We start from the raw sequence: 25,212 nt of genomic DNA, 5'->3' as shown, positions 1-25,212 counted from the left end.
TTAAAAGCTACATATCTCGTGCAATAACAAAAATGAATATCATTGTGATTCCATTGCAATGGTTTTTATTGGTATGTTTGTTGGCTTTTCCTTTCTTGTTGTGGTTTATATTCTAACAGTTGCCGACTTGCACAGACAAGAAACGATTTTCCTTGCGTACCATTTTGTTATCCTTGTTATTTTCTGGTTTCAGTTGGATGAATCAGACATACCAATCGAGGACAAAGTCTTAGATAAATTTAGCAAGTATCTTCCCGAAGGCAGCGAATTCCAGGACGCCTTGAAAAATGTTAATAAGAAGTGTTTTAAAAGGATGAAAAAAGTTATCGAGAAGAAAGAAGGTAAAGCTCAGTCCATATCTATTTTAAATTATAAAACTGAAATTCTCTTTGACAATTGAAGTGTCCGTGTTTATTAGGCACTCGCTGTCTGTGTCCAACACTGTGAGATATATTCCAGGCAGAGTTGATTGATATTTAATAGTTCTTTACGATGATTTGTGCTATTTGCTGAAAATCCTTTCAAAATTGATATAGGCCCTACTATGTATGTTAAATAAATGAAGTTCCAATCCTTGGCTTATTTGTCAGCACAGCATCCTTTGGTTCATAGAATCGCGGATTAATTTCTCAATCAGGCTGGGGATTATCGTTGCATCTTGTTAACTGCTCAGGCTCGGGCACTGAGTGTTTGTGTATAACTTCAGTATTTGGATTTATCTACAATTTTGCTTTACCTCTCACCGACACAGATTGGTCTTATGGCGACGATGAGAGAGGAAACGACTGTGGCCTTAAGCTTGGTGTGAAAATGGTAAAGCATGGAAAACCATCTCCAGCACTGCCGACAGTGGGGTTCGAACCCACTATTTCCCAAATGCAAGGTCACAGCCACGCGACCATAACCTCATGTCCAACTCGCTCGGTATATCTTAAAACATACCTCTTCATTCGCACCATAACATTGTCTCAACCACCATCAGCAATGAAAGTGCAGGAAGTTCGCTTAGGCTTTTAATGAAATTCTTACAGTTGAAAGATGTGTATTAGAAAGTAGGGTTAAGTCCTACGCTACGAAATCGCATCTAATGATAAGTAGAAAATGAAGAAATGTGTTGGGCAGAATCTGTATTTTTACATGTACATTACTTCAAAGAAATACTTTGCTCTACGTTGCACCGACACAGACAGGTCACATGGTGAAGATGGAATAGGAAAGGGCTAGAAGTGGGAAGGAAGCGACTGATCAGTACTGATTCAGTACTGATTTCTCCCTTATTACGTCGGCACTGCATTGTGCTGATCACACGATAGCTTGCAGTGATTTCTCTCCTAGTACGTCGGCACTGTACTGTGGTGATCACATGATAGCTTGCAGGATTTCTCTCCTAGTACGTCGGCACTGTACTGTGGTGATCACATGATAGCTTGCAGGATTTCTCTCCTAGTACGTCGGCACTGTACTGTGGTGATCACACGATAGCTTGCAATGATTTCTCCCTTATTACGTCGGCACTGCATTGTGCTGTTCACACTTTAGTTTGCAGTGATTTCTCTCCTAGTACATCGGCATTGTACTGTGGTGATCACATGATAGCTTGCAGCGATTTCTCCCCTAGTACGTCGGTACTGCATTGTGCTGATCACATGATAGCTTACAGTGATTTATCCCCTAGCACAACGGCACTGCACTGTGCTGATCACACGATACCTTGCAGTGATTTCTCCCTTATTACGTCGGCACTGCATTGTGCTGTTCACACGATAGCCTGCAGTGATTTCTCCCCTAGTACGTCGGCACTACACTGTACTTATGACACGACAGCTTGCAGTGATTTCTTGCCTAGTATGTCGGAATTGCATTGTGCTGATCACACGATACCTTGCAGTGATTTTTTCCTTATTACCTCGGCACTGCATTGTGCTGATCACACGATGCCTTGCAGTAATTTTTCCCTTATTACGTAGGCACTGCATTATGCTGATCAAACGATAACTTGCAGTGATTTCTCCCCTAGTACATCGGCACTGCACTGTACTTATCACACGAAAGCTTGCAGTGATTTCTTGCCTGGTATGTCGGAACTGCACTGCGATTATCACATAATAGCTTGCAGTGATTTCTCTCCTAGTACGTCGGAACTGCATTGTGCTCATCACACGACAGCTTGCAGTGATTTCTCTCTTAGTACGTCGCCACTGTATTGTGAAGATCACACGATGGCTTGCAGTGATTTCTCTCCTAGTACTGTGATAGTACATATATCACACCCCCGAATTATATGTAGAAGTTAGAGATATTATTGTCAGTATTCGATTTATTATTATTATTATTATTATTATTATTATTATTAGTATTATTATTATTATTAGTATTTCATTTATATATTTTGCCATTTATATTGGTAAGCTAGAAGATATCCACATATGTAGGTATGAGTAATTTGTTTTGCACGAGTGGGAAAACATTGCTTTAATAACTCTGGTAATTTGAATGAGTCATATGGCTACCTCAGTGTCTGTTGTGATGTACTTGTGTCGGGAAATTCATGAGTCATGTATATATCCCAGCCTGATGAGATGAGCTTGTTGTTGTACCAGGGAAAAATGATGATTCATGTAAAACTCCCCAGAGTTTGTTATTGTCTTGGGAGGAAGAAGTAGTTCAGGGCTTGGGCTTGAGAAGAGGACCACCCATGATTGGCTGGCAAGCACCAATCCAGACGTCTCATCTGAGAGGAGGGGGATGTTGATGTCTATAAAGGTTGATCATACGGCGGCAACCAAGGACATTGTAAGGAACATTGTAAGGGTGATTGTAGAGGTGATTGTAAAGGAACGAGAAGGAAGATAACTACAACTACAACTACAACTGACGCACTGTACGGGAAGGAAGTGGTGCTGATACACGGTACTGGAGTGCCACGGCTGCAATGGACTGGACTTCAAACGTTCGTGGAGCGTAGTCTTGTTATGTTCGTGGAAAGTGGATGATTGTGGAGAGTGCTTGCGCATTAAGTAGTGTAGCACTTGTGGCGGCCTAGCATTATATGTTGGTGAAAGCTATCTCAGACTTTCCATAAATTTATGTTGAGGATCGACCGACGTGTGTATATATCTTTACAACAAGTGTTAAAATATGTGAACACAGTAGTACAAGGTACAGTATCTGTGTGATGTGATAACTGCCGATTATGAGAATCGGTAAGTCGAATTGATATAGAGACAGTGAAGGGTATTTATCTTCATACATGTACATTGTTCATCGGACTATCTACAAATGGTAGCTCAGTTCTCGCTTTCGTTTTCCCACGATTTTCATTATTATTCTTGTTGTTGTAAATATGGAGTCTTCCAGCAATTTTTTATGTGTGTATTATATGTATAATGTTGTATGTTGATGAGGTGCTCATGCACGGAATTTGTTAAGAATATAGTTAGCTATTTTAGAATCAGTGTTATTGATGAACCTAGGTGCAGTTCCTACCTATTTAGTCGTTTTCAGGAGGTTCGGTAAGGCCTGCAGCAGATGTACCAGTACGCAGCATTATGTACACGCCCTGGGATATAAAGTTTATCATGCTCTTATCTAAATTCGAAAGATCCATTCTGGTGAACTCTGGCGCCCATACTACGGACATTTTGGTTAATTATGCTCATCAGTTTTATTAAGTTTTTGAGTAATTTTATTTATATATTTTTATTCATGATTTTATTTATTAGTATTTATCAACAAATTACAGTACGTCGGCACTGTACTGTGCTCATCACAAGATAGCTTGCAGTAATTTCTCTCTTAGTACGTCGGCACTGTACTGTGCTCATCACAAGAAAGCTTGCAGTGACTTCTCTCCTAGTATATCGCCGCTGCATTGTGCTCAGCACAAGATAGCTTCCAGTAATTTCTCTCTTAGTACGTCGGCACTGTACTGTGCTCATCACAAGAGGGCTTGCAGTAATTTCTCTCCTAGTACGTCGGCACTGAACTGTGCTCATCACAAGATAGCTTGCAGTAATTTCTCTCCTAGTATATCGCCGCTGCATTGTGCTCAGCACAAGATAGCTTCCAGTAATTTCTCTCCTAGTAAATCGCCGCTGCATTGTGCTCATCACAAGATAGCTTGCAGTAATTTCTCTCCTAGTACGTCGGCGCTGTACTGTGCTCATCACAAGATAGCTTGCAGTAATTTCTCTCTTAGTATATCGCCGCTGCATTGTGCTCATCACAAGATAGCTTCCAGTAATTTCTCTCCTAGTAAATCGCCGCTGCATTGTGCTCATCACAAGATGGCTTGCAGTAATTTCTCTCTTAGTACGTCGGCACTGTACTGTGCTCATCACAAGATAGCCTGCAGTAATTTCTCTCTTAGTACGTCGGCACTGTACTGTGCTCATCACAAGATAGCTTGCAGTAATTTCTCTCTTAGTACGTCGGCACTGTACTGTGCTCATCACAAGATAGCTTGCAGTAATTTCTCTCCTAGTACATCGCCGCTGCATTGTGCTCATCACAAGAGGGCTTGCAGTAATTTCTCTCCTAGTACGTCGGCACTGAACTGTGCTCATCACAAGATAGCTTGCAGTGATTTCTCTCTTAGTACGTCGGCACTGTACTGTGCTCATCACAAGATGGCTTGCAGTAATTTCTCTCTTAGTACGTCGGCACTGTACTGTGCTCATCACAAGATAGCTTCCAGTAATTTCTCTCTTAGTATATCGCCGCTGCATTGTGCTCATCACAAGATGGCTTGCAGTAATTTCTCTCTTAGTACGTCGGCACTGAACTGTGCTCATCACAAGATGGCGTGCAGTAATTTCTCTCTTAGTACGTCGGCACTGTACTGTGCTCATCACAAGATAGCTTGCAGTAATTTCTCTCTTAGTACGTCGGCACTGTACTGTGCTCATCACAAGATGGCTTGCAGTAATTTCTCTCTTAGTACGTCGGCACTGTACTGTGCTCATCACAAGATAGCTTGCAGTGATTTCTCTCTTAGTACGTCGCACTGTACTGTGCTCATCACAAGATAGCTTGCAGTGATTTCTCTTTTAGTACGTCGGCACTGTACTGTGCTCATCACAAGATAGCTTGCAGTGATTTCTCTCTTAGTACGTCGGCACTGTACTGTGCTCATCACAAGATAGCTTGCAGTAATTTCTCTCTTAGTACGTCGGCACTGTACTGTGCTCATCACAAGATGGCTTGCAGTAATTTCTCTCTTAGTACGTCGGCACTGAACTGTGCTCACCACAAGATGGCTTGCAGTAATTTCTCTCTTAGTACGTCGGCACTGTACTGTGCTCATCACAAGATAGCTTGCAGTGATTTCTCTCTTAGTATATCGCCGCTGCTTTGTGCTCATCACAAGATAGCTTGCAGTAATTTCTCTCTTAGTACGTCGGCACTGTACTGTGCTCATCACAAGATAGCTTGCAGTGATTTCTCTCTTAGTATATCGCCGCTGCATTGTGCTGATCACACGATAGCTTGCAGTAATTTCTCTCTTAGTACGTCGGCACTGTACTGTGCTCATCACAAGATAGCTTGCAGTGATTTCTCTCTTAGTACGTTGGCACTGTACTGTGCTCATCACAAGATAGCTTGCAGTGATTTCTCTCCTAGTATATCGCCGCTGCATTGTGCTCAGCACAAGATAGCTTCCAGTAATTTCTCTCTTAGTACGTCGGCACTGTACTGTGCTCATCACAAGAGGGCTTGCAGTAATTTCTCTCCTAGTACGTCGGCACTGAACTGTGCTCATCACAAGATAGCTTGCAGTAATTTCTCTCCTAGTATATCGCCGCTGCATTGTGCTCAGCACAAGATAGCTTCCAGTAATTTCTCTCCTAGTAAATCGCCGCTGCATTGTGCTCATCACAAGATAGCTTGCAGTAATTTCTCTCCTAGTACGTCGGCGCTGTACTGTGCTCATCACAAGATAGCTTGCAGTAATTTCTCTCTTAGTATATCGCCGCTGCATTGTGCTCATCACAAGATAGCTTCCAGTAATTTCTCTCCTAGTAAATCGCCGCTGCATTGTGCTCATCACAAGATGGCTTGCAGTAATTTCTCTCTTAGTACGTCGGCACTGTACTGTGCTCATCACAAGATAGCCTGCAGTAATTTCTCTCTTAGTACGTCGGCACTGTACTGTGCTCATCACAAGATAGCTTGCAGTAATTTCTCTCTTAGTACGTCGGCACTGTACTGTGCTCATCACAAGATAGCTTGCAGTAATTTCTCTCCTAGTACATCGCCGCTGCATTGTGCTCATCACAAGAGGGCTTGCAGTAATTTCTCTCCTAGTACGTCGGCACTGAACTGTGCTCATCACAAGATAGCTTGCAGTGATTTCTCTCTTAGTACGTCGGCACTGTACTGTGCTCATCACAAGATGGCTTGCAGTAATTTCTCTCTTAGTACGTCGGCACTGTACTGTGCTCATCACAAGATAGCTTCCAGTAATTTCTCTCTTAGTATATCGCCGCTGCATTGTGCTCATCACAAGATGGCTTGCAGTAATTTCTCTCTTAGTACGTCGGCACTGAACTGTGCTCATCACAAGATGGCGTGCAGTAATTTCTCTCTTAGTACGTCGGCACTGTACTGTGCTCATCACAAGATAGCTTGCAGTAATTTCTCTCTTAGTACGTCGGCACTGTACTGTGCTCATCACAAGATGGCTTGCAGTAATTTCTCTCTTAGTACGTCGGCACTGTACTGTGCTCATCACAAGATAGCTTGCAGTGATTTCTCTCTTAGTACGTCGGCACTGTACTGTGCTCATCACAAGATAGCTTGCAGTGATTTCTCTTTTAGTACGTCGGCACTGTACTGTGCTCATCACAAGATAGCTTGCAGTGATTTCTCTCTTAGTACGTCGGCACTGTACTGTGCTCATCACAAGATAGCTTGCAGTAATTTCTCTCTTAGTACGTCGGCACTGTACTGTGCTCATCACAAGATGGCTTGCAGTAATTTCTCTCTTAGTACGTCGGCACTGAACTGTGCTCATCACAAGATGGCTTGCAGTAATTTCTCTCTTAGTACGTCGGCACTGTACTGTGCTCATCACAAGATAGCTTGCAGTGATTTCTCTCTTAGTATATCGCCGCTGCATTGTGCTCATCACAAGACAGCTTCCAGTAATTTCTCTCCTAGTATATCGCCGCTGCTTTGTGCTCATCACAAGATAGCTTGCAGTAATTTCTCTCTTAGTACGTCGGCACTGTACTGTGCTCATCACAAGATAGCTTGCAGTGATTTCTCTCTTAGTATATCGCCGCTGCATTGTGCTGATCACACGATAGCTTGCAGTAATTTCTCTCTTAGTACGTCGGCACTGTACTGTGCTCATCACAAGATAGCTTGCAGTGATTTCTCTCTTAGTACGTTGGCACTGTACTGTGCTCATCACAAGATAGCTTGCAGTGATTTCTCTCCTAGTATATCGCCGCTGCATTGTGCTAATCACAAGATAGCTTGCAGTGATTTCTCGCTTAGTACGTCGGCACTGTACTGTGCTCATCACAAGATAGCTTGCAGTAATTTCTCTCTTAGTACGTCGGCACTGTACTGTGCTCATCACAAGATAGCTTGCAGTGATTTCTCTCCTAGTATATCGCCGCTGCATTGTGCTCATCACAAGATAGCTTGCAGTGATTTCTCTCTTAGTACGTCGGCACTGTACTGTGCTCATCACAAGATAGCTTGCAGTAATTTCTCTCTTAGTACGTCGGCACTGTACTGTGCTCATCACAAGATAGCTTGCAGTAATTTCTCTCTTAGTACGTCGGCACTGTACTGTGCTCATCACAAGATGGCTTGCAGTAATTTCTCTCTTAGTACGTCGGCACTGAACTGTGCTCATCACAAGATGGCTTGCAGTAATTTCTCTCTTAGTACGTCGGCACTGTACTGTGCACATCACAAGATAGCTTGCAGTGATTTCTCTCTTAGTATATCGCCGCTGCATTGTGCTCATCACAAGACAGCTTCCAGTAATTTCTCTCCTAGTATATCGCCGCTGCATTGTGCTCATCACAAGATAGCTTGCAGTGATTTCTCTCTTAGTACGTCGGCACTGTACTGTGCTCATCACAAGATAGCTTGCCGTAATTTATCTCTTAGTACGTCGGCACTGAACTGTGCTCATCACAAGATAGCTTGCAGTAATTTCTCTCTTAGTACGTCGGCACTGTACTGTGCTCATCACAAGATAGCTTGCAGTAATTTCTCTCCTAGTACGTCGGCACTGAACTGTGCTCATCACAAGATAGCTTGCAGTGATTTCTCTCTTAGTATATCGCCGCTGCATTGTGCCCATCACAAGATAGCTTGCAGTAATTTCTCTCTTAGTACGTCGGCACTGTACTGTGCTCATCACAATATGGCTTGCAGTAATTTCTCTCTTAGTACGTCGGCACTGAACTGTGCTCATCACAAGATAGCTTGCAGTAATTTCTCTCTTAGTACGTCGGCACTGTACTGTGCTCATCACAAGATAGCTTGCAGTAATTTCTCTCTTAGTACGTCGGCACTGTACTGTGCTCATCACAAGAGCTTGCAGTGATTTCTCTCTTAGTACGTCGGCACTGTACTGTGCTCATCACAAGATAGCTTGCAGTAATTTCTCTCTTAGCCCGTCGGCACTGTACTGTGCTCATCACAAGATAGCTTGCAGTGATTTCTCTCCTAGTATATCGCCGCTGCATTGTGCTCATCACAAGATAGCTTGCAGTGATTTCTCTCTTAGTACGTCGGCACTGTACTGTGCTCATCACAAGATAGCTTGCAGTAATTTCTCTCTTAGTACGTCGGCACTGAACTGTGCTCATCACAAGATAGCTTGCAGTAATTTCTCTCTTAGTACGTCGGCACTGAACTGTGCTCATCACAAGATAGCTTGCAGTAATTTCTCTCTTAGTACGTCGGCACTGTACTGTGCTCATCACAAGATAGCTTGCAGTAATTTCTCTCTTAGTACGTCGGCGCTGTACTGTGCTCATCACAAGATAGCTTGCAGTGATTTCTCTCTTAGTATATCGCCGCTGCATTGTGCTGATCACACGATAGCTTGCAGTAATTTCTCTCTTAGTACGTCGGCACTGTACTGTGCTCATCACAAGATAGCTTGCAGTGATTTCTCTCTTAGTACGTTGGCACTGTACTGTGCTCATCACAAGATAGCTTGCAGTGATTTCTCTCCTAGTATATCGCCGCTGCATTCTGCTCATCACAAGATAGCTTGCAGTGATTTCTCTCTTAGTACGTCGGCACTGAACTGTGCTCATCACAAGATGGCGTGCAGTAATTTCTCTCTTAGTACGTCGGCACTGTACTGTGCTCATCACAAGATAGCTTGCAGTAATTTCTCTCTTAGTACGTCGGCACTGTACTGTGCTCATCACAAGATGGCTTGCAGTAATTTCTCTCTTAGTACGTCGGCACTGTACTGTGCTCATCACAAGATAGCTTGCGGTGATTTCTCTCTTAGTACGTCGGCACTGTACTGTGCTCATCACAAGATAGCTTGCAGTGATTTCTCTCTTAGTACGTCGGCACTGTACTGTGCTCATCACAAGATATCTTGCAGTGATTTCTCTCTTAGTACGTCGGCACTGTACTGTGCTCATCACAAGATAGCTTGCAGTAATTTCTCTCTTAGTACGTCGGCACTGTACTGTGCTCATCACAAGATGGCTTGCAGTAATTTCTCTCTTAGTACGTCGGCACTGAACTGTGCTCATCACAAGATGGCTTGCAGTAATTTCTCTCTTAGTACGTCGGCACTGTACTGTGCTCATCACAAGATAGCTTGCAGTGATTTCTCTCTTAGTATATCGCCGCTGCATTGTGCTCATCACAAGACAGCTTCCAGTAATTTCTCTCCTAGTATATCGCCGCTGCTTTGTGCTCATCACAAGATAGCTTGCAGTAATTTCTCTCTTAGTACGTCGGCACTGTACTGTGCTCATCACAAGATAGCTTGCAGTGATTTCTCTCTTAGTATATCGCCGCTGCTTTGTGCTCATCACAAGATAGCTTCCAGTAATTTCTCTCCTAGTACATCGCCGCTGCATTGTGCTCACCACAAGATAGCTTGCAGTAATTTCTCTCTTAGTACGTCGGCACTGTACTGTGCTCATCACAAGATAGCTTGCAGTAATTTATCTCTTAGTACGTCGGCACTGTACTGTGCTCATCACAAGATAGCTTGCAGTGATTTCTCTGTTAGTACGTCGGCACTGTACTGTGCTCATCACAAGATAGCTTGCAGTAATTTCTCTCTTAGTACGTCGGCACTGTACTGTGCTCATCACAAGATGGCTTGCAGTAATTTCTCTCTTAGTACGTCGGCACTGAACTGTGCTCATCACAAGATAGCTTGCAGTAATTTCTCTCTTAGTACGTCGGCACTGTACTGTGCTCATCACAAGATAGCTTGCAGTAATTTCTCTCTTAGTACGTCGGCGCTGTACTGTGCTCATCACAAGATAGCTTGCAGTGATTTCTCTCTTAGTATATCGCCGCTGCATTGTGCTGATCACACGATAGCTTGCAGTAATTTCTCTCTTAGTACGTCGGCACTGTACTGTGCTCATCACAAGATAGCTTGCAGTGATTTCTCTCTTAGTACGTTGGCACTGTACTGTGCTCATCACAAGATAGCTTGCAGTGATTTCTCTCCTAGTATATCGCCGCTGCATTGTGCTAATCACAAGATAGCTTGCAGTGATTTCTCTCTTAGTACGTCGGCACTGTACTGTGCTCATCACAAGATAGCTTGCAGTAATTTCTCTCTTAGTACGTCGACACTGTACTGTGCTCATCACAAGATAGCTTGCAGTGATTTCTCTCCTAGTATATCGCCGCTGCATTGTGCTCATCACAAGATAGCTTGCAGTGATTTCTCTCTTAGTACGTCGGCACTGTACTGTGCTCATCACAAGATAGCTTGCAGTAATTTCTCTCTTAGTACGTCGGCACTGTACTGTGCTCATCACAAGATAGCTTGCAGTAATTTCTCTCTTAGTACGTCGGCACTGTACTGTGCTCATCACAAGATAGCTTGCAGTAATTTCTCTCTTAGTACGTCGGCACTGTACTGTGCTCATCACAAGATGGCGCTCAGTAATTTCTCTCTTAGCACGTCGGCACTGAACTGTGCTCATCACAAGATGGCTTGCAGTAATTTCTCTCTTAGTACGTCGGCACTGTACTGTGCTCATCACAAGATAGCTTGCAGTGATTTCTCTCTTAGTATATCGCCGCTGCATTGTGCTCATCACAAGACAGCTTCCAGTAATTTCTCTCCTAGTATATCGCCGCTGCATTGTGCTCATCACAAGGTAGCTTGCAGTGATTTCTCTCTTAGTACGTCGGCACTGTACTGTGCTCATCACAAGATAGCTTGCAGTAATTTATCTCTTAGTACGTCGGCACTGAACTGTGCTCATCACAAGATAGCTTGCAGTAATTTCTCTCTTAGTACGTCGGCACTGTACTGTGCTCATCACAAGATAGCTTGCAGTAATTTCTCTCCATGTACGTCGGCACTGAACTGTGCTCATCACAAGATAGCTTGCAGTGATTTCTCTCTTAATATATCGCCGCTGCATTGTGCCCATCACAAGATAGCTTGCAGTAATTTCTCTCTTAGTACGTCGGCACTGTACTGTGCTCATCACAATATGGCTTGCAGTAATTTCTCTCTTAGTACGTCGGCACTGAACTGTGCTCATCACAAGATAGCTTGCAGTAATTTCTCTCTTAGTACGTCGGCACTGTACTGTGCTCATCACAAGATAGCTTGCAGTAATTTCTCTCTTAGTACGTCGGCACTGTACTGTGCTCATCACAAGAGCTTGCAGTGATTTCTCTCTTAGTACGTCGGCACTGTACTGTGCTCATCACAAGATAGCTTGCAGTAATTTCTCTCTTAGCCCGTCGGCACTGTACTGTGCTCATCACAAGATAGCTTGCAGTGATTTCTCTCCTAGTATATCGCCGCTGCATTGTGCTTATCACAAGATAGCTTGCAGTGATTTCTCTCTTAGTACGTCGGCACTGTACTGTGCTCATCACAAGATAGCTTGCAGTAATTTCTCTCTTAGTACGTCGGCACTGAACTGTGCTCATCACAAGATAGCTTGCAGTAATTTCTCTCTTAGTACGTCGGCACTGAACTGTGCTCATCACAAGATAGCTTGCAGTAATTTCTCTCTTAGTACGTCGGCACTGTACTGTGCTCATCACAAGATAGCTTGCAGTAATTTCTCTCTTAGTACGTCGGCGCTGTACTGTGCTCATCACAAGATAGCTTGCAGTGATTTCTCTCTTAGTATATCGCCGCTGCATTGTGCCCATCACAAGATAGCTTGCAGTAATTTCTCTCTTAGTACGTCGGCACTGTACTGTGCTCATCACAATATGGCTTGCAGTAATTTCTCTCTTAGTACGTCGGCACTGAACTGTGCTCATCACAAGATAGCTTGCAGTGATTTCTCTCTTAGTACGTCGGCACTGTACTGTGCTCATCACAAGATAGCTTGCAGTAATTTCTCTCTTAGCCCGTCGGCACTGTACTGTGCTCATCACAAGATAGCTTGCAGTGATTTCTCTCCTAGTATATCGCCGCTGCATTGTGCTTATCACAAGATAGCTTGCAGTGATTTCTCTCTTAGTACGTCGGCACTGTACTGTGCTCATCACAAGATAGCTTGCAGTAATTTCTCTCTTAGTACGTCGGCACTGAACTGTGCTCATCACAAGATAGCTTGCAGTAATTTCTCTCTTAGTACGTCGGCACTGAACTGTGCTCATCACAAGATAGCTTGCAGTAATTTCTCTCTTAGTACGTCGGCACTGTACTGTGCTCATCACAAGATAGCTTGCAGTAATTTCTCTCTTAGTACGTCGGCGCTGTACTGTGCTCATCACAAGATAGCTTGCAGTGATTTCTCTCTTAGTATATCGCCGCTGCATTGTGCTGATCACACGATAGCTTGCAGTAATTTCTCTCTTAGTACGTCGGCACTGTACTGTGCTCATCACAAGATAGCTTGCAGTGATTTCTCTCTTAGTACGTTGGCACTGTACTGTGCTCATCACAAGATAGCTTGCAGTGATTTCTCTCCTAGTATATCGCCGCTGCATTGTGCTCATCACAAGATAGCTTGCAGTGATTTCTCTCTTAGTACGTCGGCACTGTACTGTGCTCATCACAAGATAGCTTGCAGTAATTTCTCTCTTAGTATGTCGGCACTGTACTGTGCTCATCACAAGATGGCTTGCAGTAATTTCTCTCTTAGTACGTCGGCACTGAACTGTGCTCATCACAAGATGGCTTGCAGTAATTTCTCTCTTAGTACGTCGGCACTGTACTCTGCTCATCAGAAGATAGCTTGCAGTTTTTTCTCTCTTAGTACGTCGGCACTGTACTGTGCTCATCACAAGATGGCTTGCAGTAATTTCTCTCTTAGTACGTCGAATCTGTACTGTGCTCATCACAAGATAGCTTGCTCTTGTGTCGTAACCGGCGGGTTAGCCGGTCATTGCCCTTTAAATCCATACTACAACTCGTAAATACCCTCATAACCATATGAAGATATCATCTTTATTTTTGACTATAGATATAAGTAGTTCATGGTGTGGGTAACTGTAGTCTCGTCCTAGTTCGTGAACCATGGGCAACGGCTGAGTGGCCTAGTAAGTGGTCCTGAGGGTCGGGATACCAGTTGCTATGGAATGGGAGTGGGCATCTCGGACATATTCTGAGTCACGGCCCTCCTTGTACTCAGGCGGCTAGGACTATACAATTCACCGGTGGTCCATAACCCGTCAGAGGAGAGATCCTCACTTGGACTATGTGCAAATAGGGTAGCATCCTGCTTCATGAATTTACCGAGCTCAGAATATTTTAAGCAAGCCTCGGACCTATGGGAGTAATGGAGTCCCACTCCCATTTGACAGGCGAGGGACTCCTTGGAAACAACTTGGCGAACGAAATGGAATTCGATGGGGAGCTATCAATATTAATGGGGCTTATGGAAGAAAGAAGGTAGAACTTGCTGAGTCAGCAAAGAGGATGCCTCTGGATGTGCTAGGAGTGATATTCGGGTAAGGGGAGGTAACGAGGAAGAGATAGGAGATTATGTGTACTTAACGGTTGTTGGAAGGGCATTGTCTGGGGTAGGGCTCAGTATCAGGAATACCATTGCACGCAACATAGTTTCTGTTAGGCACGTAAATGAGCGAATGATGTGGGTAGATTTGTCAGTTGGAGGAATTAGGACTGGAATTTTCTCCGTGTATTCACCATGTGAGGGTCCAGATGACAAGTTTACAAGTTTTATGAAGCATTGGGTGACATCGAGGTCAGGGACAACAGCAAGCATAGAATAGTGCTAATGGGCGATTTCAATGCGAGAGTTGGGAATAGAACTGAAGGATACGAAAGGGTGATTGGTAAATGCGGGGAAGATATGGAGGCTAATGGGAATGGGAAGCGTTTGCTGGACTTCTGTGCTAGTATGGGTTTAGCTGTTACGAATACATTCCTCAAGCATAAGGCTATTCACCGCTACACATGGGAAGGTAGAGGTGCCAGATCCATAATAAACTATATCTTAACCGACTTCTAATTCAGGAAATCTGTTAGGAATGTACGAGTTCTCAGCGGATTTTTCGATGATACAGACCACTATCTGATCTGTAGTGAACTAAGTATCTCTAGGCCTAAGGTAGAGAAAGTGAAATCTGTCAGCAAACGAATAAGGGTAGAAAATCTCCAGGACGAGGAAATTAGACAGAAGTACATGGATATGATTAGTGAGAAGTTTCGAACAGTGGACAGTAAGCAGGTTCAGGATATAGAAAGTGAATGGGTGGCATACAGGGATGCTGTAGTAGAAACAGCAACGGAATGCCTAGGAACAACTGTGTATAAAGATGGGAAAAGGCGAACATCTTGGTGGAATGATGAAGTGAGAGCAGCCTGTAAACGTAAAAGGAAGGCTTATCAGAAATGGCTCAAAACAAGGACCGAGGCAGACAGGGATTTGTACGTAGATGAAAGAAACAGAGCGAAACAAATAGTTACTGAATCCAAAAAGAAGTCGTGGGAAGATTTTGCTCATTGTAGTAGCTCATTTTTTACGATTGATGTACACTGTAGTATTATATACCTTAATATTTCTGCCTCTGGAAAGAGCTTATATAATCTGATTCCTTTACATTTCAGACAATGACACTATCAACACCTGTGCAATGACTCATATCCTGGCAGCGTGCATCCACTTTGAAATGATTCAGGTAAGATTTCCCGCCGTTCCTTTATAGTATGGTGACTTCAACCCTTCACCACCTCCATGGCTAAATGGTTAGCGTGCTGGCCTTTGGTCTAGGGGTCCCAGATTCGATTCCCCTCCCGGTCGGGAATTTTAGCCTTCATTGGTTAACTCCAGTGGCTCGGGGCTAGTGTGTGTGTTTCGTCTTCATCATTAGAATCATCACAGGTACCCATCCTCACAGACAAGCAGGTCGCCTTATGGCGTCACCTCGAAAGACCTGCATCAGGCCACATGCCATTATTATTTAATTATTTACTTGAATCCCTACATTGAAGTATTATACAGCAATATTTCGCTGAAGAGAATTGCAAAATTGAGTTTAAAGGAACTCCTGTATATAGTCCATGTTAGTGATGGCGGTGGTGATAATTTAAAGGGAAACACAACTGGGCAACCATCCCATCTTAACACTAATCAAGAACATATAACCTTCAAGACTGTCTTCAATTCTGTCAAAATTAATGCAAGATTAAATAAATACTGGAAAATACCTCAGAAAATAAATATTCAATTAATAACATAATATAATGCCCTTGCTGGCAAGACCTAGTGTTTACAGTGCAATATGTCTTCTGGTATGGGCTAGATTTTTTTTTAAACTTTCATTGATCTGTCTCACTCTTATCCTTGGCTTTGCCAATATGAAACTGACTGAGGTATGAGCGATGCTATTAATGCCATTTCTTATGCAGCCAGTCCCTGTTATGAATGGTGTGAAAATGTTGCTTACAGGGTCTGTTGGTAAATGCGTTTCAGTGGTCGGTGAGGAAAGCAACGGGAAACTGCCTCACTCTCCATTTCCTTTGTACGCCTCTTCAGTGATGTGTAGGACATATATGACAGCTAATGGTGGAGATGTTGAAGATCCAACCAGCCTTCGGGCTGAGGACTGAACATACACAACATATTCGAAAAATAATACATTTAATATCCGAATTACATGCTTCGTTTCTCAAATATTCTATCAAATAACACTGTCAGAAGAGGAAATACAACAAGAGGAGTGCAATAAGACAATTTCATAAAACATTTTCTACATTTACCAAGGCAGTAAATACAGGGTTTTAACATGGGCTAGGTGTTTTGAGTGAGATATGATAGAATCCGACGATTTTCTTTCAAGAACGGAACTTGGAAATAGATGGTGGTTTAACGGCGCATTAACACATCAATAAAAAGTGATGGGATTGGGAAGGTAGCTGCTGTAGCCATAATTAAAGTACAATACCAGCATTTGCAAGGTGTGAAAATGGGGAAACCCACGGAAAACCACTTTTAGAACTGATGAAGGTGGGATTCGAACTCGCAATCTCCCGAATGCAAGCTGAACAGCTACGCGACCAACTCACTCGGTGCATCCTCTTTAACAAATAATAAGGAAGAAGTTTGACCCTTCGAAGAAGGAGGGTACCACCAAGAGAAGGGGAAGAACGTGAAATTGGAAGAGGCCTCAGTCCTCGTAAATCTAATATTGTCGGGTTTCCTCGTCAGTCGCTTCATATGACAGGCAGGAGATACCGTGGATATATTCAACCAACTTCACCCACGTAGAATAAGACGAGGGGATAGGAAGGATGAAAATAAGAAGTCTGGAAACAATGTCAGACTCAAAACGGGGTCGCCAACCCACCCTCCTGAGTTGTGGTTACCCCTTTTAGGCTCCTCTTTAAACAGGCAGGGATATTGTGGATATATTCTACCGTCCCAATCCGTAGGGGGTTCGATCAAGACAGGTCGGATAGGAAAGATGAAAATAAGAAGCCTGGTACTAGTAAGGGAAAAGAATGCCAGATTCAGTAAGGGATGAAATGAAATGTCGTATGGCTTTTAGTGCCGGGATATCCCAGGACGGGTTCGGCTCGCCAGGTGCAGATCTTTCTATTTGACACCCGTAGGCAACCTGCGCGTCGTGATGAGGATGAAATGATGATGAAGACAACACATACACCCAGCCCCCGAGCCGTAGAAATTAACCAATTAAGGTTAAAATCCCCGACCCTGCCGGGAATCGAACCCGGGACCCACTGAACCGAAGGCCAGTACGCTGACCGTTCAGCCAACGAGTCGGACAGTAAGGGATTATAGATGTGAAAAGGAAAGCGCTTTCCTTATCGAATGAATTATACATTTTGCGAAATCACGATAGAAACACTAATCGTAACCAGAAACAGCTCGCTGATTCGTTAGGAACCCCATCGTCTAAAGAACGACAAAAAAAAATCGGGATTCAATCCCCGCAGCCGCCACTGCGAAAGGTGGTAATACTGTGTCTACAATATGTTGTACTGTATTTTTATTTCACTACAGTATTTCAATTAAATGATACATCAAAATAGAGTCTCCTTTACAATGAGAAACATACAAATTACTCAGTTTCGTTAGTGTATTCCCGCTTAATACGCAGTCCCGTTTAATACGCGGTATTCGGGCGGCACCTTGGACAGCGTCTTATCGAGGTTTTACTGTAGTGTGGTTGTTTCCAACTCATGATAGCTTGTTACGTGTCATTTCCATTTATAGTGGGAAGAATGTATTTCCTTATAATTATTTCGCCTGGGAACACATATGTTACTTTCCCTTAAAACAATGATGACCAGGACCACCACTGACCTTTTAATTTACATATAGAGCAGGCAATAAAGAAACTCCAGGAGGAATGTGGATAAAGAGTCACTGTTTAGTGAGAAGAAATTAAAACTCTCAGATTTGCCGGTGATCACCAGAAGATTTGAAATGAGATGTTGGATAGAATGGATACAGTTTTGAAAACTGTATACAAAATAAATAAGTCCAAAACAAACATGATGGAATGTAAAAGAGTAAGATCAGGCAAAGGACATAACATGGAATGAAAATCCACAACCTGTTTCCAGTCATTCGACCAGGCCAGGAATGGAATGAATGAAGCCCCATCTAGCGGCGAGGATAGGAAATGTGCCGGCTGCCGAATCTTGTCGCACTCCTCTGGGTCAATGATAAATGACTGACACATGAAATGAAATGTTACTGGAGAGTGTTGTTGGAATGAAAGATGACAGGGAAAACCGAAGTACCCGGAGAAAAACCTGTCCCGCCACCGCTTTGTCCAGCACAAATCTCACATAAAGTGACCGGGATTTGAACCACGGTATCCAGCGGTGGGAGGCCGGTGCGCTGCCACCTGAGCCACGGAGGCTTACGAAAACCACATAATATAAGAGTAGCATTTGAAATCATTAAGAAAGTGGGTGAATTTTGCTGCCTAGCAAGTATAATAACAATTATGGATGCATGTCAGATTGCTGCTTCTGAAAGTAATTATCTGGAGCATTGCAATACATGGAGTGAAATATGGGCGACAACCGCTAAAATAGAAAAGTATCAGAGTCATTCGAAATGTGGTGTGACAGAAGAAAAGGTGAGATGGGTCGATCGCAACACAGGTGGTTATAGTGATGGTGGTATTTATTGTTTTAAGAAGACATACAGCAGGACAACTATCGTCTCTTAATACTAAGCAGAGGGAAAACGAAGAGGTCCGACAATTCGAAAAATGCTGATGATGATGCTTGTTGTTTTAAGGGGCCTAACATCGAAGGTCATCGGCCCCTTCGAAAAATGAAAGTATCGGCCGTCGGCCTCGCAAACCTAATACCATCGGGGTCGGAAAAGAACAAGTGTTAACCAAGGGAGGTCAGATAGGAAAAATGAAAGAGAGGAGCCTGGCGCAAGTAAGAGAACGCAAAACCTGACCCAGCTAGAGGAACCGCAGTCGCCAACCCACGCTCACAAGTTGAGAGCTCCTGGTCTCGGACGACAGGCAGGAGATGCAGTTGATGTTTTTCTACCACCCCCATCCACAGGAGGGATCATAACACAAACGAAGAGGTACTGACGTGACCATAAGTATGAAGAGAACGATTTAGGGATATTTGACTCGAAGGAGAGATAAATTGGTTGGCCATGTCACGTTCACTTAGCTTTGGAAGGAGGCGTATAGGATAAAAATGACTACAGAATACCAAAGGATCAGTATGACAAACAGATTAGATAAGATGCGAGAGTTATACGGGGTGAGTCAGCTGCGCCTGACGTTTCTGCTTTTAGGCATCCCAACGAACGTCATGATGGTCGACTTTCCTATGCCGTTTACCAAGCTACAGTCGCCTTTAAAGCACTTACTGCGTTATAAGTGCACGACTTTTGCAAAAACATGTATGTGACAGGTATTTACACATCATCATCATCATCATCATCATCATCATTTGTTTACCCTCCAGATTCGGCTTTTCCCTCGGACTCAGCGAGGGATCCCACCTCTACCGCCTAAAGGACAGTGTCCTGGAGCTTCAAACTCTTGGTCGGGGATACAACTGGGGAGAATGTCCAGTACCTCGCCCAGGCGGCCTCACCTGCTATACTGAACAGGGACCTTGTGGGGGGATGGGAAGATTGGAAGGGATAGGCAAAGAAGAGGGAAGGAAGCGGCCGTGGCTTCAAGTTAGGTACCATCCCGGCATTTGCCTGGAGGAGAAGTGGGAACCACTGAAAACCACTTCCAGGATGGCTGAGGTGGGAATCGTACCCACCTCTACTCAGTTGACCTCCCGAGGCTGAGTAGACCCCGTTCCAGCCCTCGTACCACTCTTCAAATTTCGTGGCAGAGCCGGGAATCGAACCCGGACCTCCGGGGCTGGCAGCTAATCACACTAACCACTACACCACAGAGGCGGACAGGTATTTACACAATACATCAAATTGTCATAAGTGCCAATTATAAGCCTTAGATTGGTTATGAAATTATCGCTAAAAGCGATGGCATACTGATAGAAAACGTGTGCGAGTTTGTGAACCAGGACGTAGTTTTACACCAAGTAAGCTTTCTGATAAACTAGAGGCAACAGACGCCATGGTGTAGTGGACTAACCACAGAAGTGTCGACGCATGTTGCGTTGGTAGGTAGGTTCGAATTCCACGAGCGATAAATACTTTTATTCACATTTTAAACTTTGAGGATCAAATAAGATTTCATTCGTGTCACATTCGACCAATAGCATGCGTGTTGAATATGTAGTGGCCTGACGCTTGGTGTAGTCTAGCAGCCCTGATCATTTCTTCGCTATGTCTTCAACAAATGAGTATGTTGACATGCTCCTCATCTACGGTGAAGCAAGATAGAACGCACAGGAAGCACAGCGCCTCCAGGAAAGGTTTCCACACAGACAACAACCAAACGTAAATACGTTTAGGAGGGTGGAGCGACTTTTGCGTATAACTTCGTCACTTTCCCGAACAGGTCCTGTGAGAGAGGTGCCAGTTACATCCAGTGAAACTGCTGAGATGGTTTTGGACACTTTCCGGGAGAATCCTCACACGAGTACCCGGGCAGTAGCACAACAGAGCAACATCAGCCAGTCGTCTGTTGTAAGGATATTGCATTCCAGTTTGTTATTTTTTTCGTCCATATCGCCTGCAACTACATCAAGAGCTCCACGGACGATATTTCGAAACTCGAGTTAGTTTCTGTGCGTGGATACTGGCGCAAGTGGCAAATGATCCAACGTTTCTATCTTACATTTCATTTTCGGGCGAGGCACAATTTCATAATAATGGCTCTGTGCATCGTCATAATATGCACTATTGGAGTGTTGAAAATCCCCACTGGGTAAGGCAGGCAGCATTTCAGGCACGATGGGGAGTAAATGTCTGGTGTGGTGTACTGGGTGATCACCTAATTGGACCATATTCCTTTGAGGATCATTTGACAGGACCCCGGTACCTACAGTTTCTTCAAGACCAACTACCATTGCTGCTAGAGGATGTGCGCCTGGGTGAGCGTGTAACCATGTGGTATCAACACGACGGAGCTCCCCCTCACATGTCAGCAGATGTTCGCAACTACCTGAATGTTACACATCCCGGTCGATGGATAGGAAGGGGAGGACCTGTCACCTGGCCTGCTAGATCGCCCGATTGACGACACTGGACTTCTTCCTATGGAGTTATATAAAGGACGTAGTGTACGCTCAGCAGCCGGAAAATCCTGAAAGCCTTTGAAACTTTATTACGGAAGCCTGAGAATCCGTAACTGACGCAAGTGGCAAATGATCCAGCGTTTCTAACTCGTATTTCATTTTCGGACGAGGCACGCTCTCATAACAATGGCTCTGTGAATCGTCATAATAATGCTACAAAGAGCCCGAATGGCAATTCAACGGCGTGCTGAAACGTGCATTACTGTTAAAGGCAATCTACTTACTGCGCTAACAGGCTGTTGCTCAGTCAAGCGGATTCAAACCCTCAACCAATCCAGCCCTGCTCATAAAACATCCACATAAACAGCCCTAATGACCTATAACAGAGCCAAAATAAATAAATAAATAAATAAATAAATAAATAAATAAATAAATAAATAAATAAATAAATAAATAAATAACCCATGACGTGAGTTATACACTGGCTCTGTGGATGATCCTCGAAGTACAAAATGCGATTGGAACAGGGTCCTCTAAGCCTCGGGAGGTCAACTGAGTAGAGGAAGGTAGATTCCCACCTCAGCCATCCTGGGAGTGGTTTCCGTGGTTTCCCACTTCTTCTCCAGGCAAATGCCACGAATGTCAGCTGGCCATAAAACTAGGCTTAATATACTAATAATTTAGTGCCAGCCTCAAGTATTTGGGAAAAGGCTAGTAAAGCAAATATATATCGTATATAAAATAGTTCGTCGTGAAGTTTTGTTTGTTTATAAATTGCTTTATGTCGTACCGACGCAGATAGGTCATAGGCCGATAGCGGTGATGAGCGACGATGTGACAGAAAAGGGCTAGGCGTGGGAAGGAAGCGACCGTGGCCTTAATGAAAGTACAGACAAAGAATTTGCCCGGAGTAAAAATGGGTATAGCACAGAAAACCATCTTCAGGGCTGCCGACATTGGGGTTCGAACCCTGTATTTCCCGAACGCGAGCTCGCAGCGACGTGACCCAAAACGCACACCCACTTGCTCGGTCATGAGTACAGATATTCTTCTTCTTCTTCTTCCTCTTCTTCTAATTCTTACTAATCCTTCTCTTCACCTTTCAATTGAAGGCGATATTTCGGTGTACTGTAGAAATGTATATATTTTCTAAACTTTTTCTTAAGTAGTTGTTATAATACTCATTATTCATAATTATATTCTTTACTCATTATTCATAATTATATTCTGCACTCTACGTACGATTTATAGTATATAGATGATATGATCCTTTTTTTAAGTGTGGTTAATTTTGTTAATGCTATTACTGTTACTATTGTTCGTATTATCATATTATTGTCATCATTAAGGCCACGGCCGCTTCCTTCCCACTCCTAGGCTTTTCCTGTCCCATCGTCGCCATAAGACCTATCTGTGTCGGTGCGACGTAAAACAACTAGCAAAAAAAAAAAAAAAAAAAAATTATTGTCATCAGTAGTTGTTATTAAGTGTTCTAGGTTAAGACTGGTTAAGTGTAAGAATGGGAGTACATCCCTAACTTTGCCAGGATAAATAAAACATATTACTATTACTATTACTATTCTTCATAATAGTAGACCTTACTGGTAACAAAATGAACAATTTCCTTGTTGCTTTCTAACTCGGAAATCAATGAATAGAACATTAAGAACAATATTTTTCTATCAATCTAGTGTTGTTGATTGAGTGCAGTGAAGTTTATTTAATGATCTTATATATTTTACAGGAGTGTCCAGCAAACGCGCGTTCCACGTACAGCGACCACAAGCACCAGTGTCAACAATTGAATGCTTCATAAGGAGGGCATTATTTGCGATATTATCAAAATGATAAATGAGATCTTTGAAGAAACGGATAGCAATCAAACATGATATGTTAATGAGCAAGTTTTATAATGTAGTAAATTATAAATTACTTGAATAAAATGTTGAATGAAGTTTTATTATACACTGCCACCCCCTTTAACGAAATCCGAACGGATTAATTTTAACTTGATAGATCACAAACCAAGTGACGAAATTTTGACCTGTGTTGCCAGCGCTCCACTGCGGCACGTATCATTTGTAACATTTAATTTACTTTGTGTTATTTGTGAAAAATACACCAATTTTACGTGTACACATATAAATTAAAGGAACGACTGCGATTCTGCCGGCTTAGAAGGGAATGCATTGTCTGTGCTCATTCCCCGCTCTGAGTCACTAAATCATGGCAACTGTCGGTGCGAGTGAGGAGAGCGGAGGGGAGTGTGGATTCGTATTAGAATCCCTCTTAATCCAGGGCATGAGCTCGAGGGCTTTCCAAGAGAAATGAAAGTCCACAACCTGTTTCCAGTTATTTGACCGGGTCGGGAATGGAATGAATGAAGTCCTCATCTAGGGGCGAGGATAGGAATTGTGCCGGCTGGCGAAGCCTGTCGCACTCCCCTGGGTCAATGATTAATAAATGGCAGATCAAATGAAATGATATTGGAGAGTGTTGTTGGAATCAAATATGACAGGAAAAACCGGAGTACCCGGAGAAAAACCTGTTCCGCCCCCGCTTTGTCCAGCACAAATCTCACATGGCGTGACCGCGATTTGAGCCTCAGATCCCAGCGGTGAGAGGCTGGCGCGCTACCGCCTGAGTCACGGAGGCCCTTTTCAAGAGAAGAGCAATATAATTTCCGGTGGCAGGTCAATTTACCGGGTGCAGAAACTAAAACGAAACATTGTGTTCGACACTTTAATACAGAACAGTATGGAAAAATAGGCTGGTTATGTTGTTGTCAAAAAACATCAAAACTCTACTGTTGGCCTTGCATTCTATTTTCAAATGAAAACGGTGTGGATAACATGAATAACTTGCTTAAAGCATCCCAGCGTCATCAGCAATCATCCCAGCGTCATCAGCAATCACAAACACATATCCAAACTGAAATTCTGTTAACAACTTTCAGAACGACCAGAATAGATGTGCAACTCGATCAGCAGCGTAAACTGGAGACAAAAAAACATAACGAGTTGGTAAAACAGAATAGAAAGGTGATTCAACGAGTGATTGACGTTGTAACGTATCTTGCAAGACAAGAACTTCCTTTCAGAGCGCATGCAGAAGATAAAAGTTCCTTAAATCCTGGAAATTACATAGAACTCATAACTCTGCTGATCAAGTACCACGACACACTGGCAAATCATTTGCAGAAAGCAACAGTGTTCACAGGTTTTTCTCATTAAATACAAAATTATTCAATTTATGGAGTAGCCAGTGTGTTATTGACCGAAATAAAGAAATATCACAGTCGCCATTCTTGGCGATTATTATTGATGAAGCTACTGATATTTCTACCCATTCCCAACTTTGAACTGTTGTTATGTACACGTCTGCTGATGGAGAAATACAGGAGCGATTTCTTGGATTTACCGACGTAAGCGCAGATCGCACTGCTCCCGCTCTTGCAGATCACGTGTTCAACATAAAGGACGAGTTCAACTGTGGTTCTAAACTAGTCGCTCAATGTTACGATGGAGCTGCAGTGATGTCAGGAGGCCTCAGTGGTTTATAGAAAAGAGTGAAACACAAATATCCCGACGCTATATTCATACATTGTTTTGTTCACAGACTGAACCTTGTCTTTACACAGACAACTTCTAATATAAAGGAATGTAAAATATTCTTCATGACTCTGAGTAGCTTGGCCTCTTTTTTTTTCTAATTTTCGGCTGATGACCTATATGTTAGGCCCCTTTAAACAACAAGCAAGCACAAGCTTTTCTAATTCTACCAAGAGAACTGCTGCATTAGATAAAGAAGTCAAGAGACGATTTACTAAAATGTGTCCAACACGATGGAATTACAACGGAAGACTTCTTGAAACAGTTCGTGAACAAAGAGAAGAATTAGTTCAG

General features: G+C 43.2%; 1 protein-coding gene across 2 annotated transcripts in view; it reads left to right on the top strand.

Moving 5' to 3' along the window:
• LOC136881254 (uncharacterized) overlaps nucleotides 1-23,203 on the top strand; it is a 215,538-nt gene extending 192,335 nt beyond the window's left edge. For both annotated transcript variants that reach the window (XM_067154026.2, XM_067154016.2), the window contains exons 7-9: nucleotides 194-341; nucleotides 15,245-15,315; nucleotides 23,052-23,203. In XM_067154026.2, the coding sequence (XP_067010127.2) occupies nucleotides 194-341; nucleotides 15,245-15,315; nucleotides 23,052-23,123 (291 nt within the window). In that variant the 3' untranslated portion in view covers nucleotides 23,124-23,203. The remainder of the gene's footprint in view (nucleotides 1-193; nucleotides 342-15,244; nucleotides 15,316-23,051) is intronic.
• Nucleotides 23,204-25,212: the final 2,009 nt, after the last annotated feature.

This window comes from Anabrus simplex, chromosome 1 (assembly GCF_040414725.1).
Source record: "Anabrus simplex isolate iqAnaSimp1 chromosome 1, ASM4041472v1, whole genome shotgun sequence".
In the NCBI taxonomy this organism is placed as follows: Eukaryota; Metazoa; Arthropoda; class Insecta; order Orthoptera; family Tettigoniidae; genus Anabrus; species Anabrus simplex.
The sequence above is the reverse complement of the archived record's forward strand: the minus strand, read 5'-3'. Positions and strand labels throughout refer to the sequence as shown.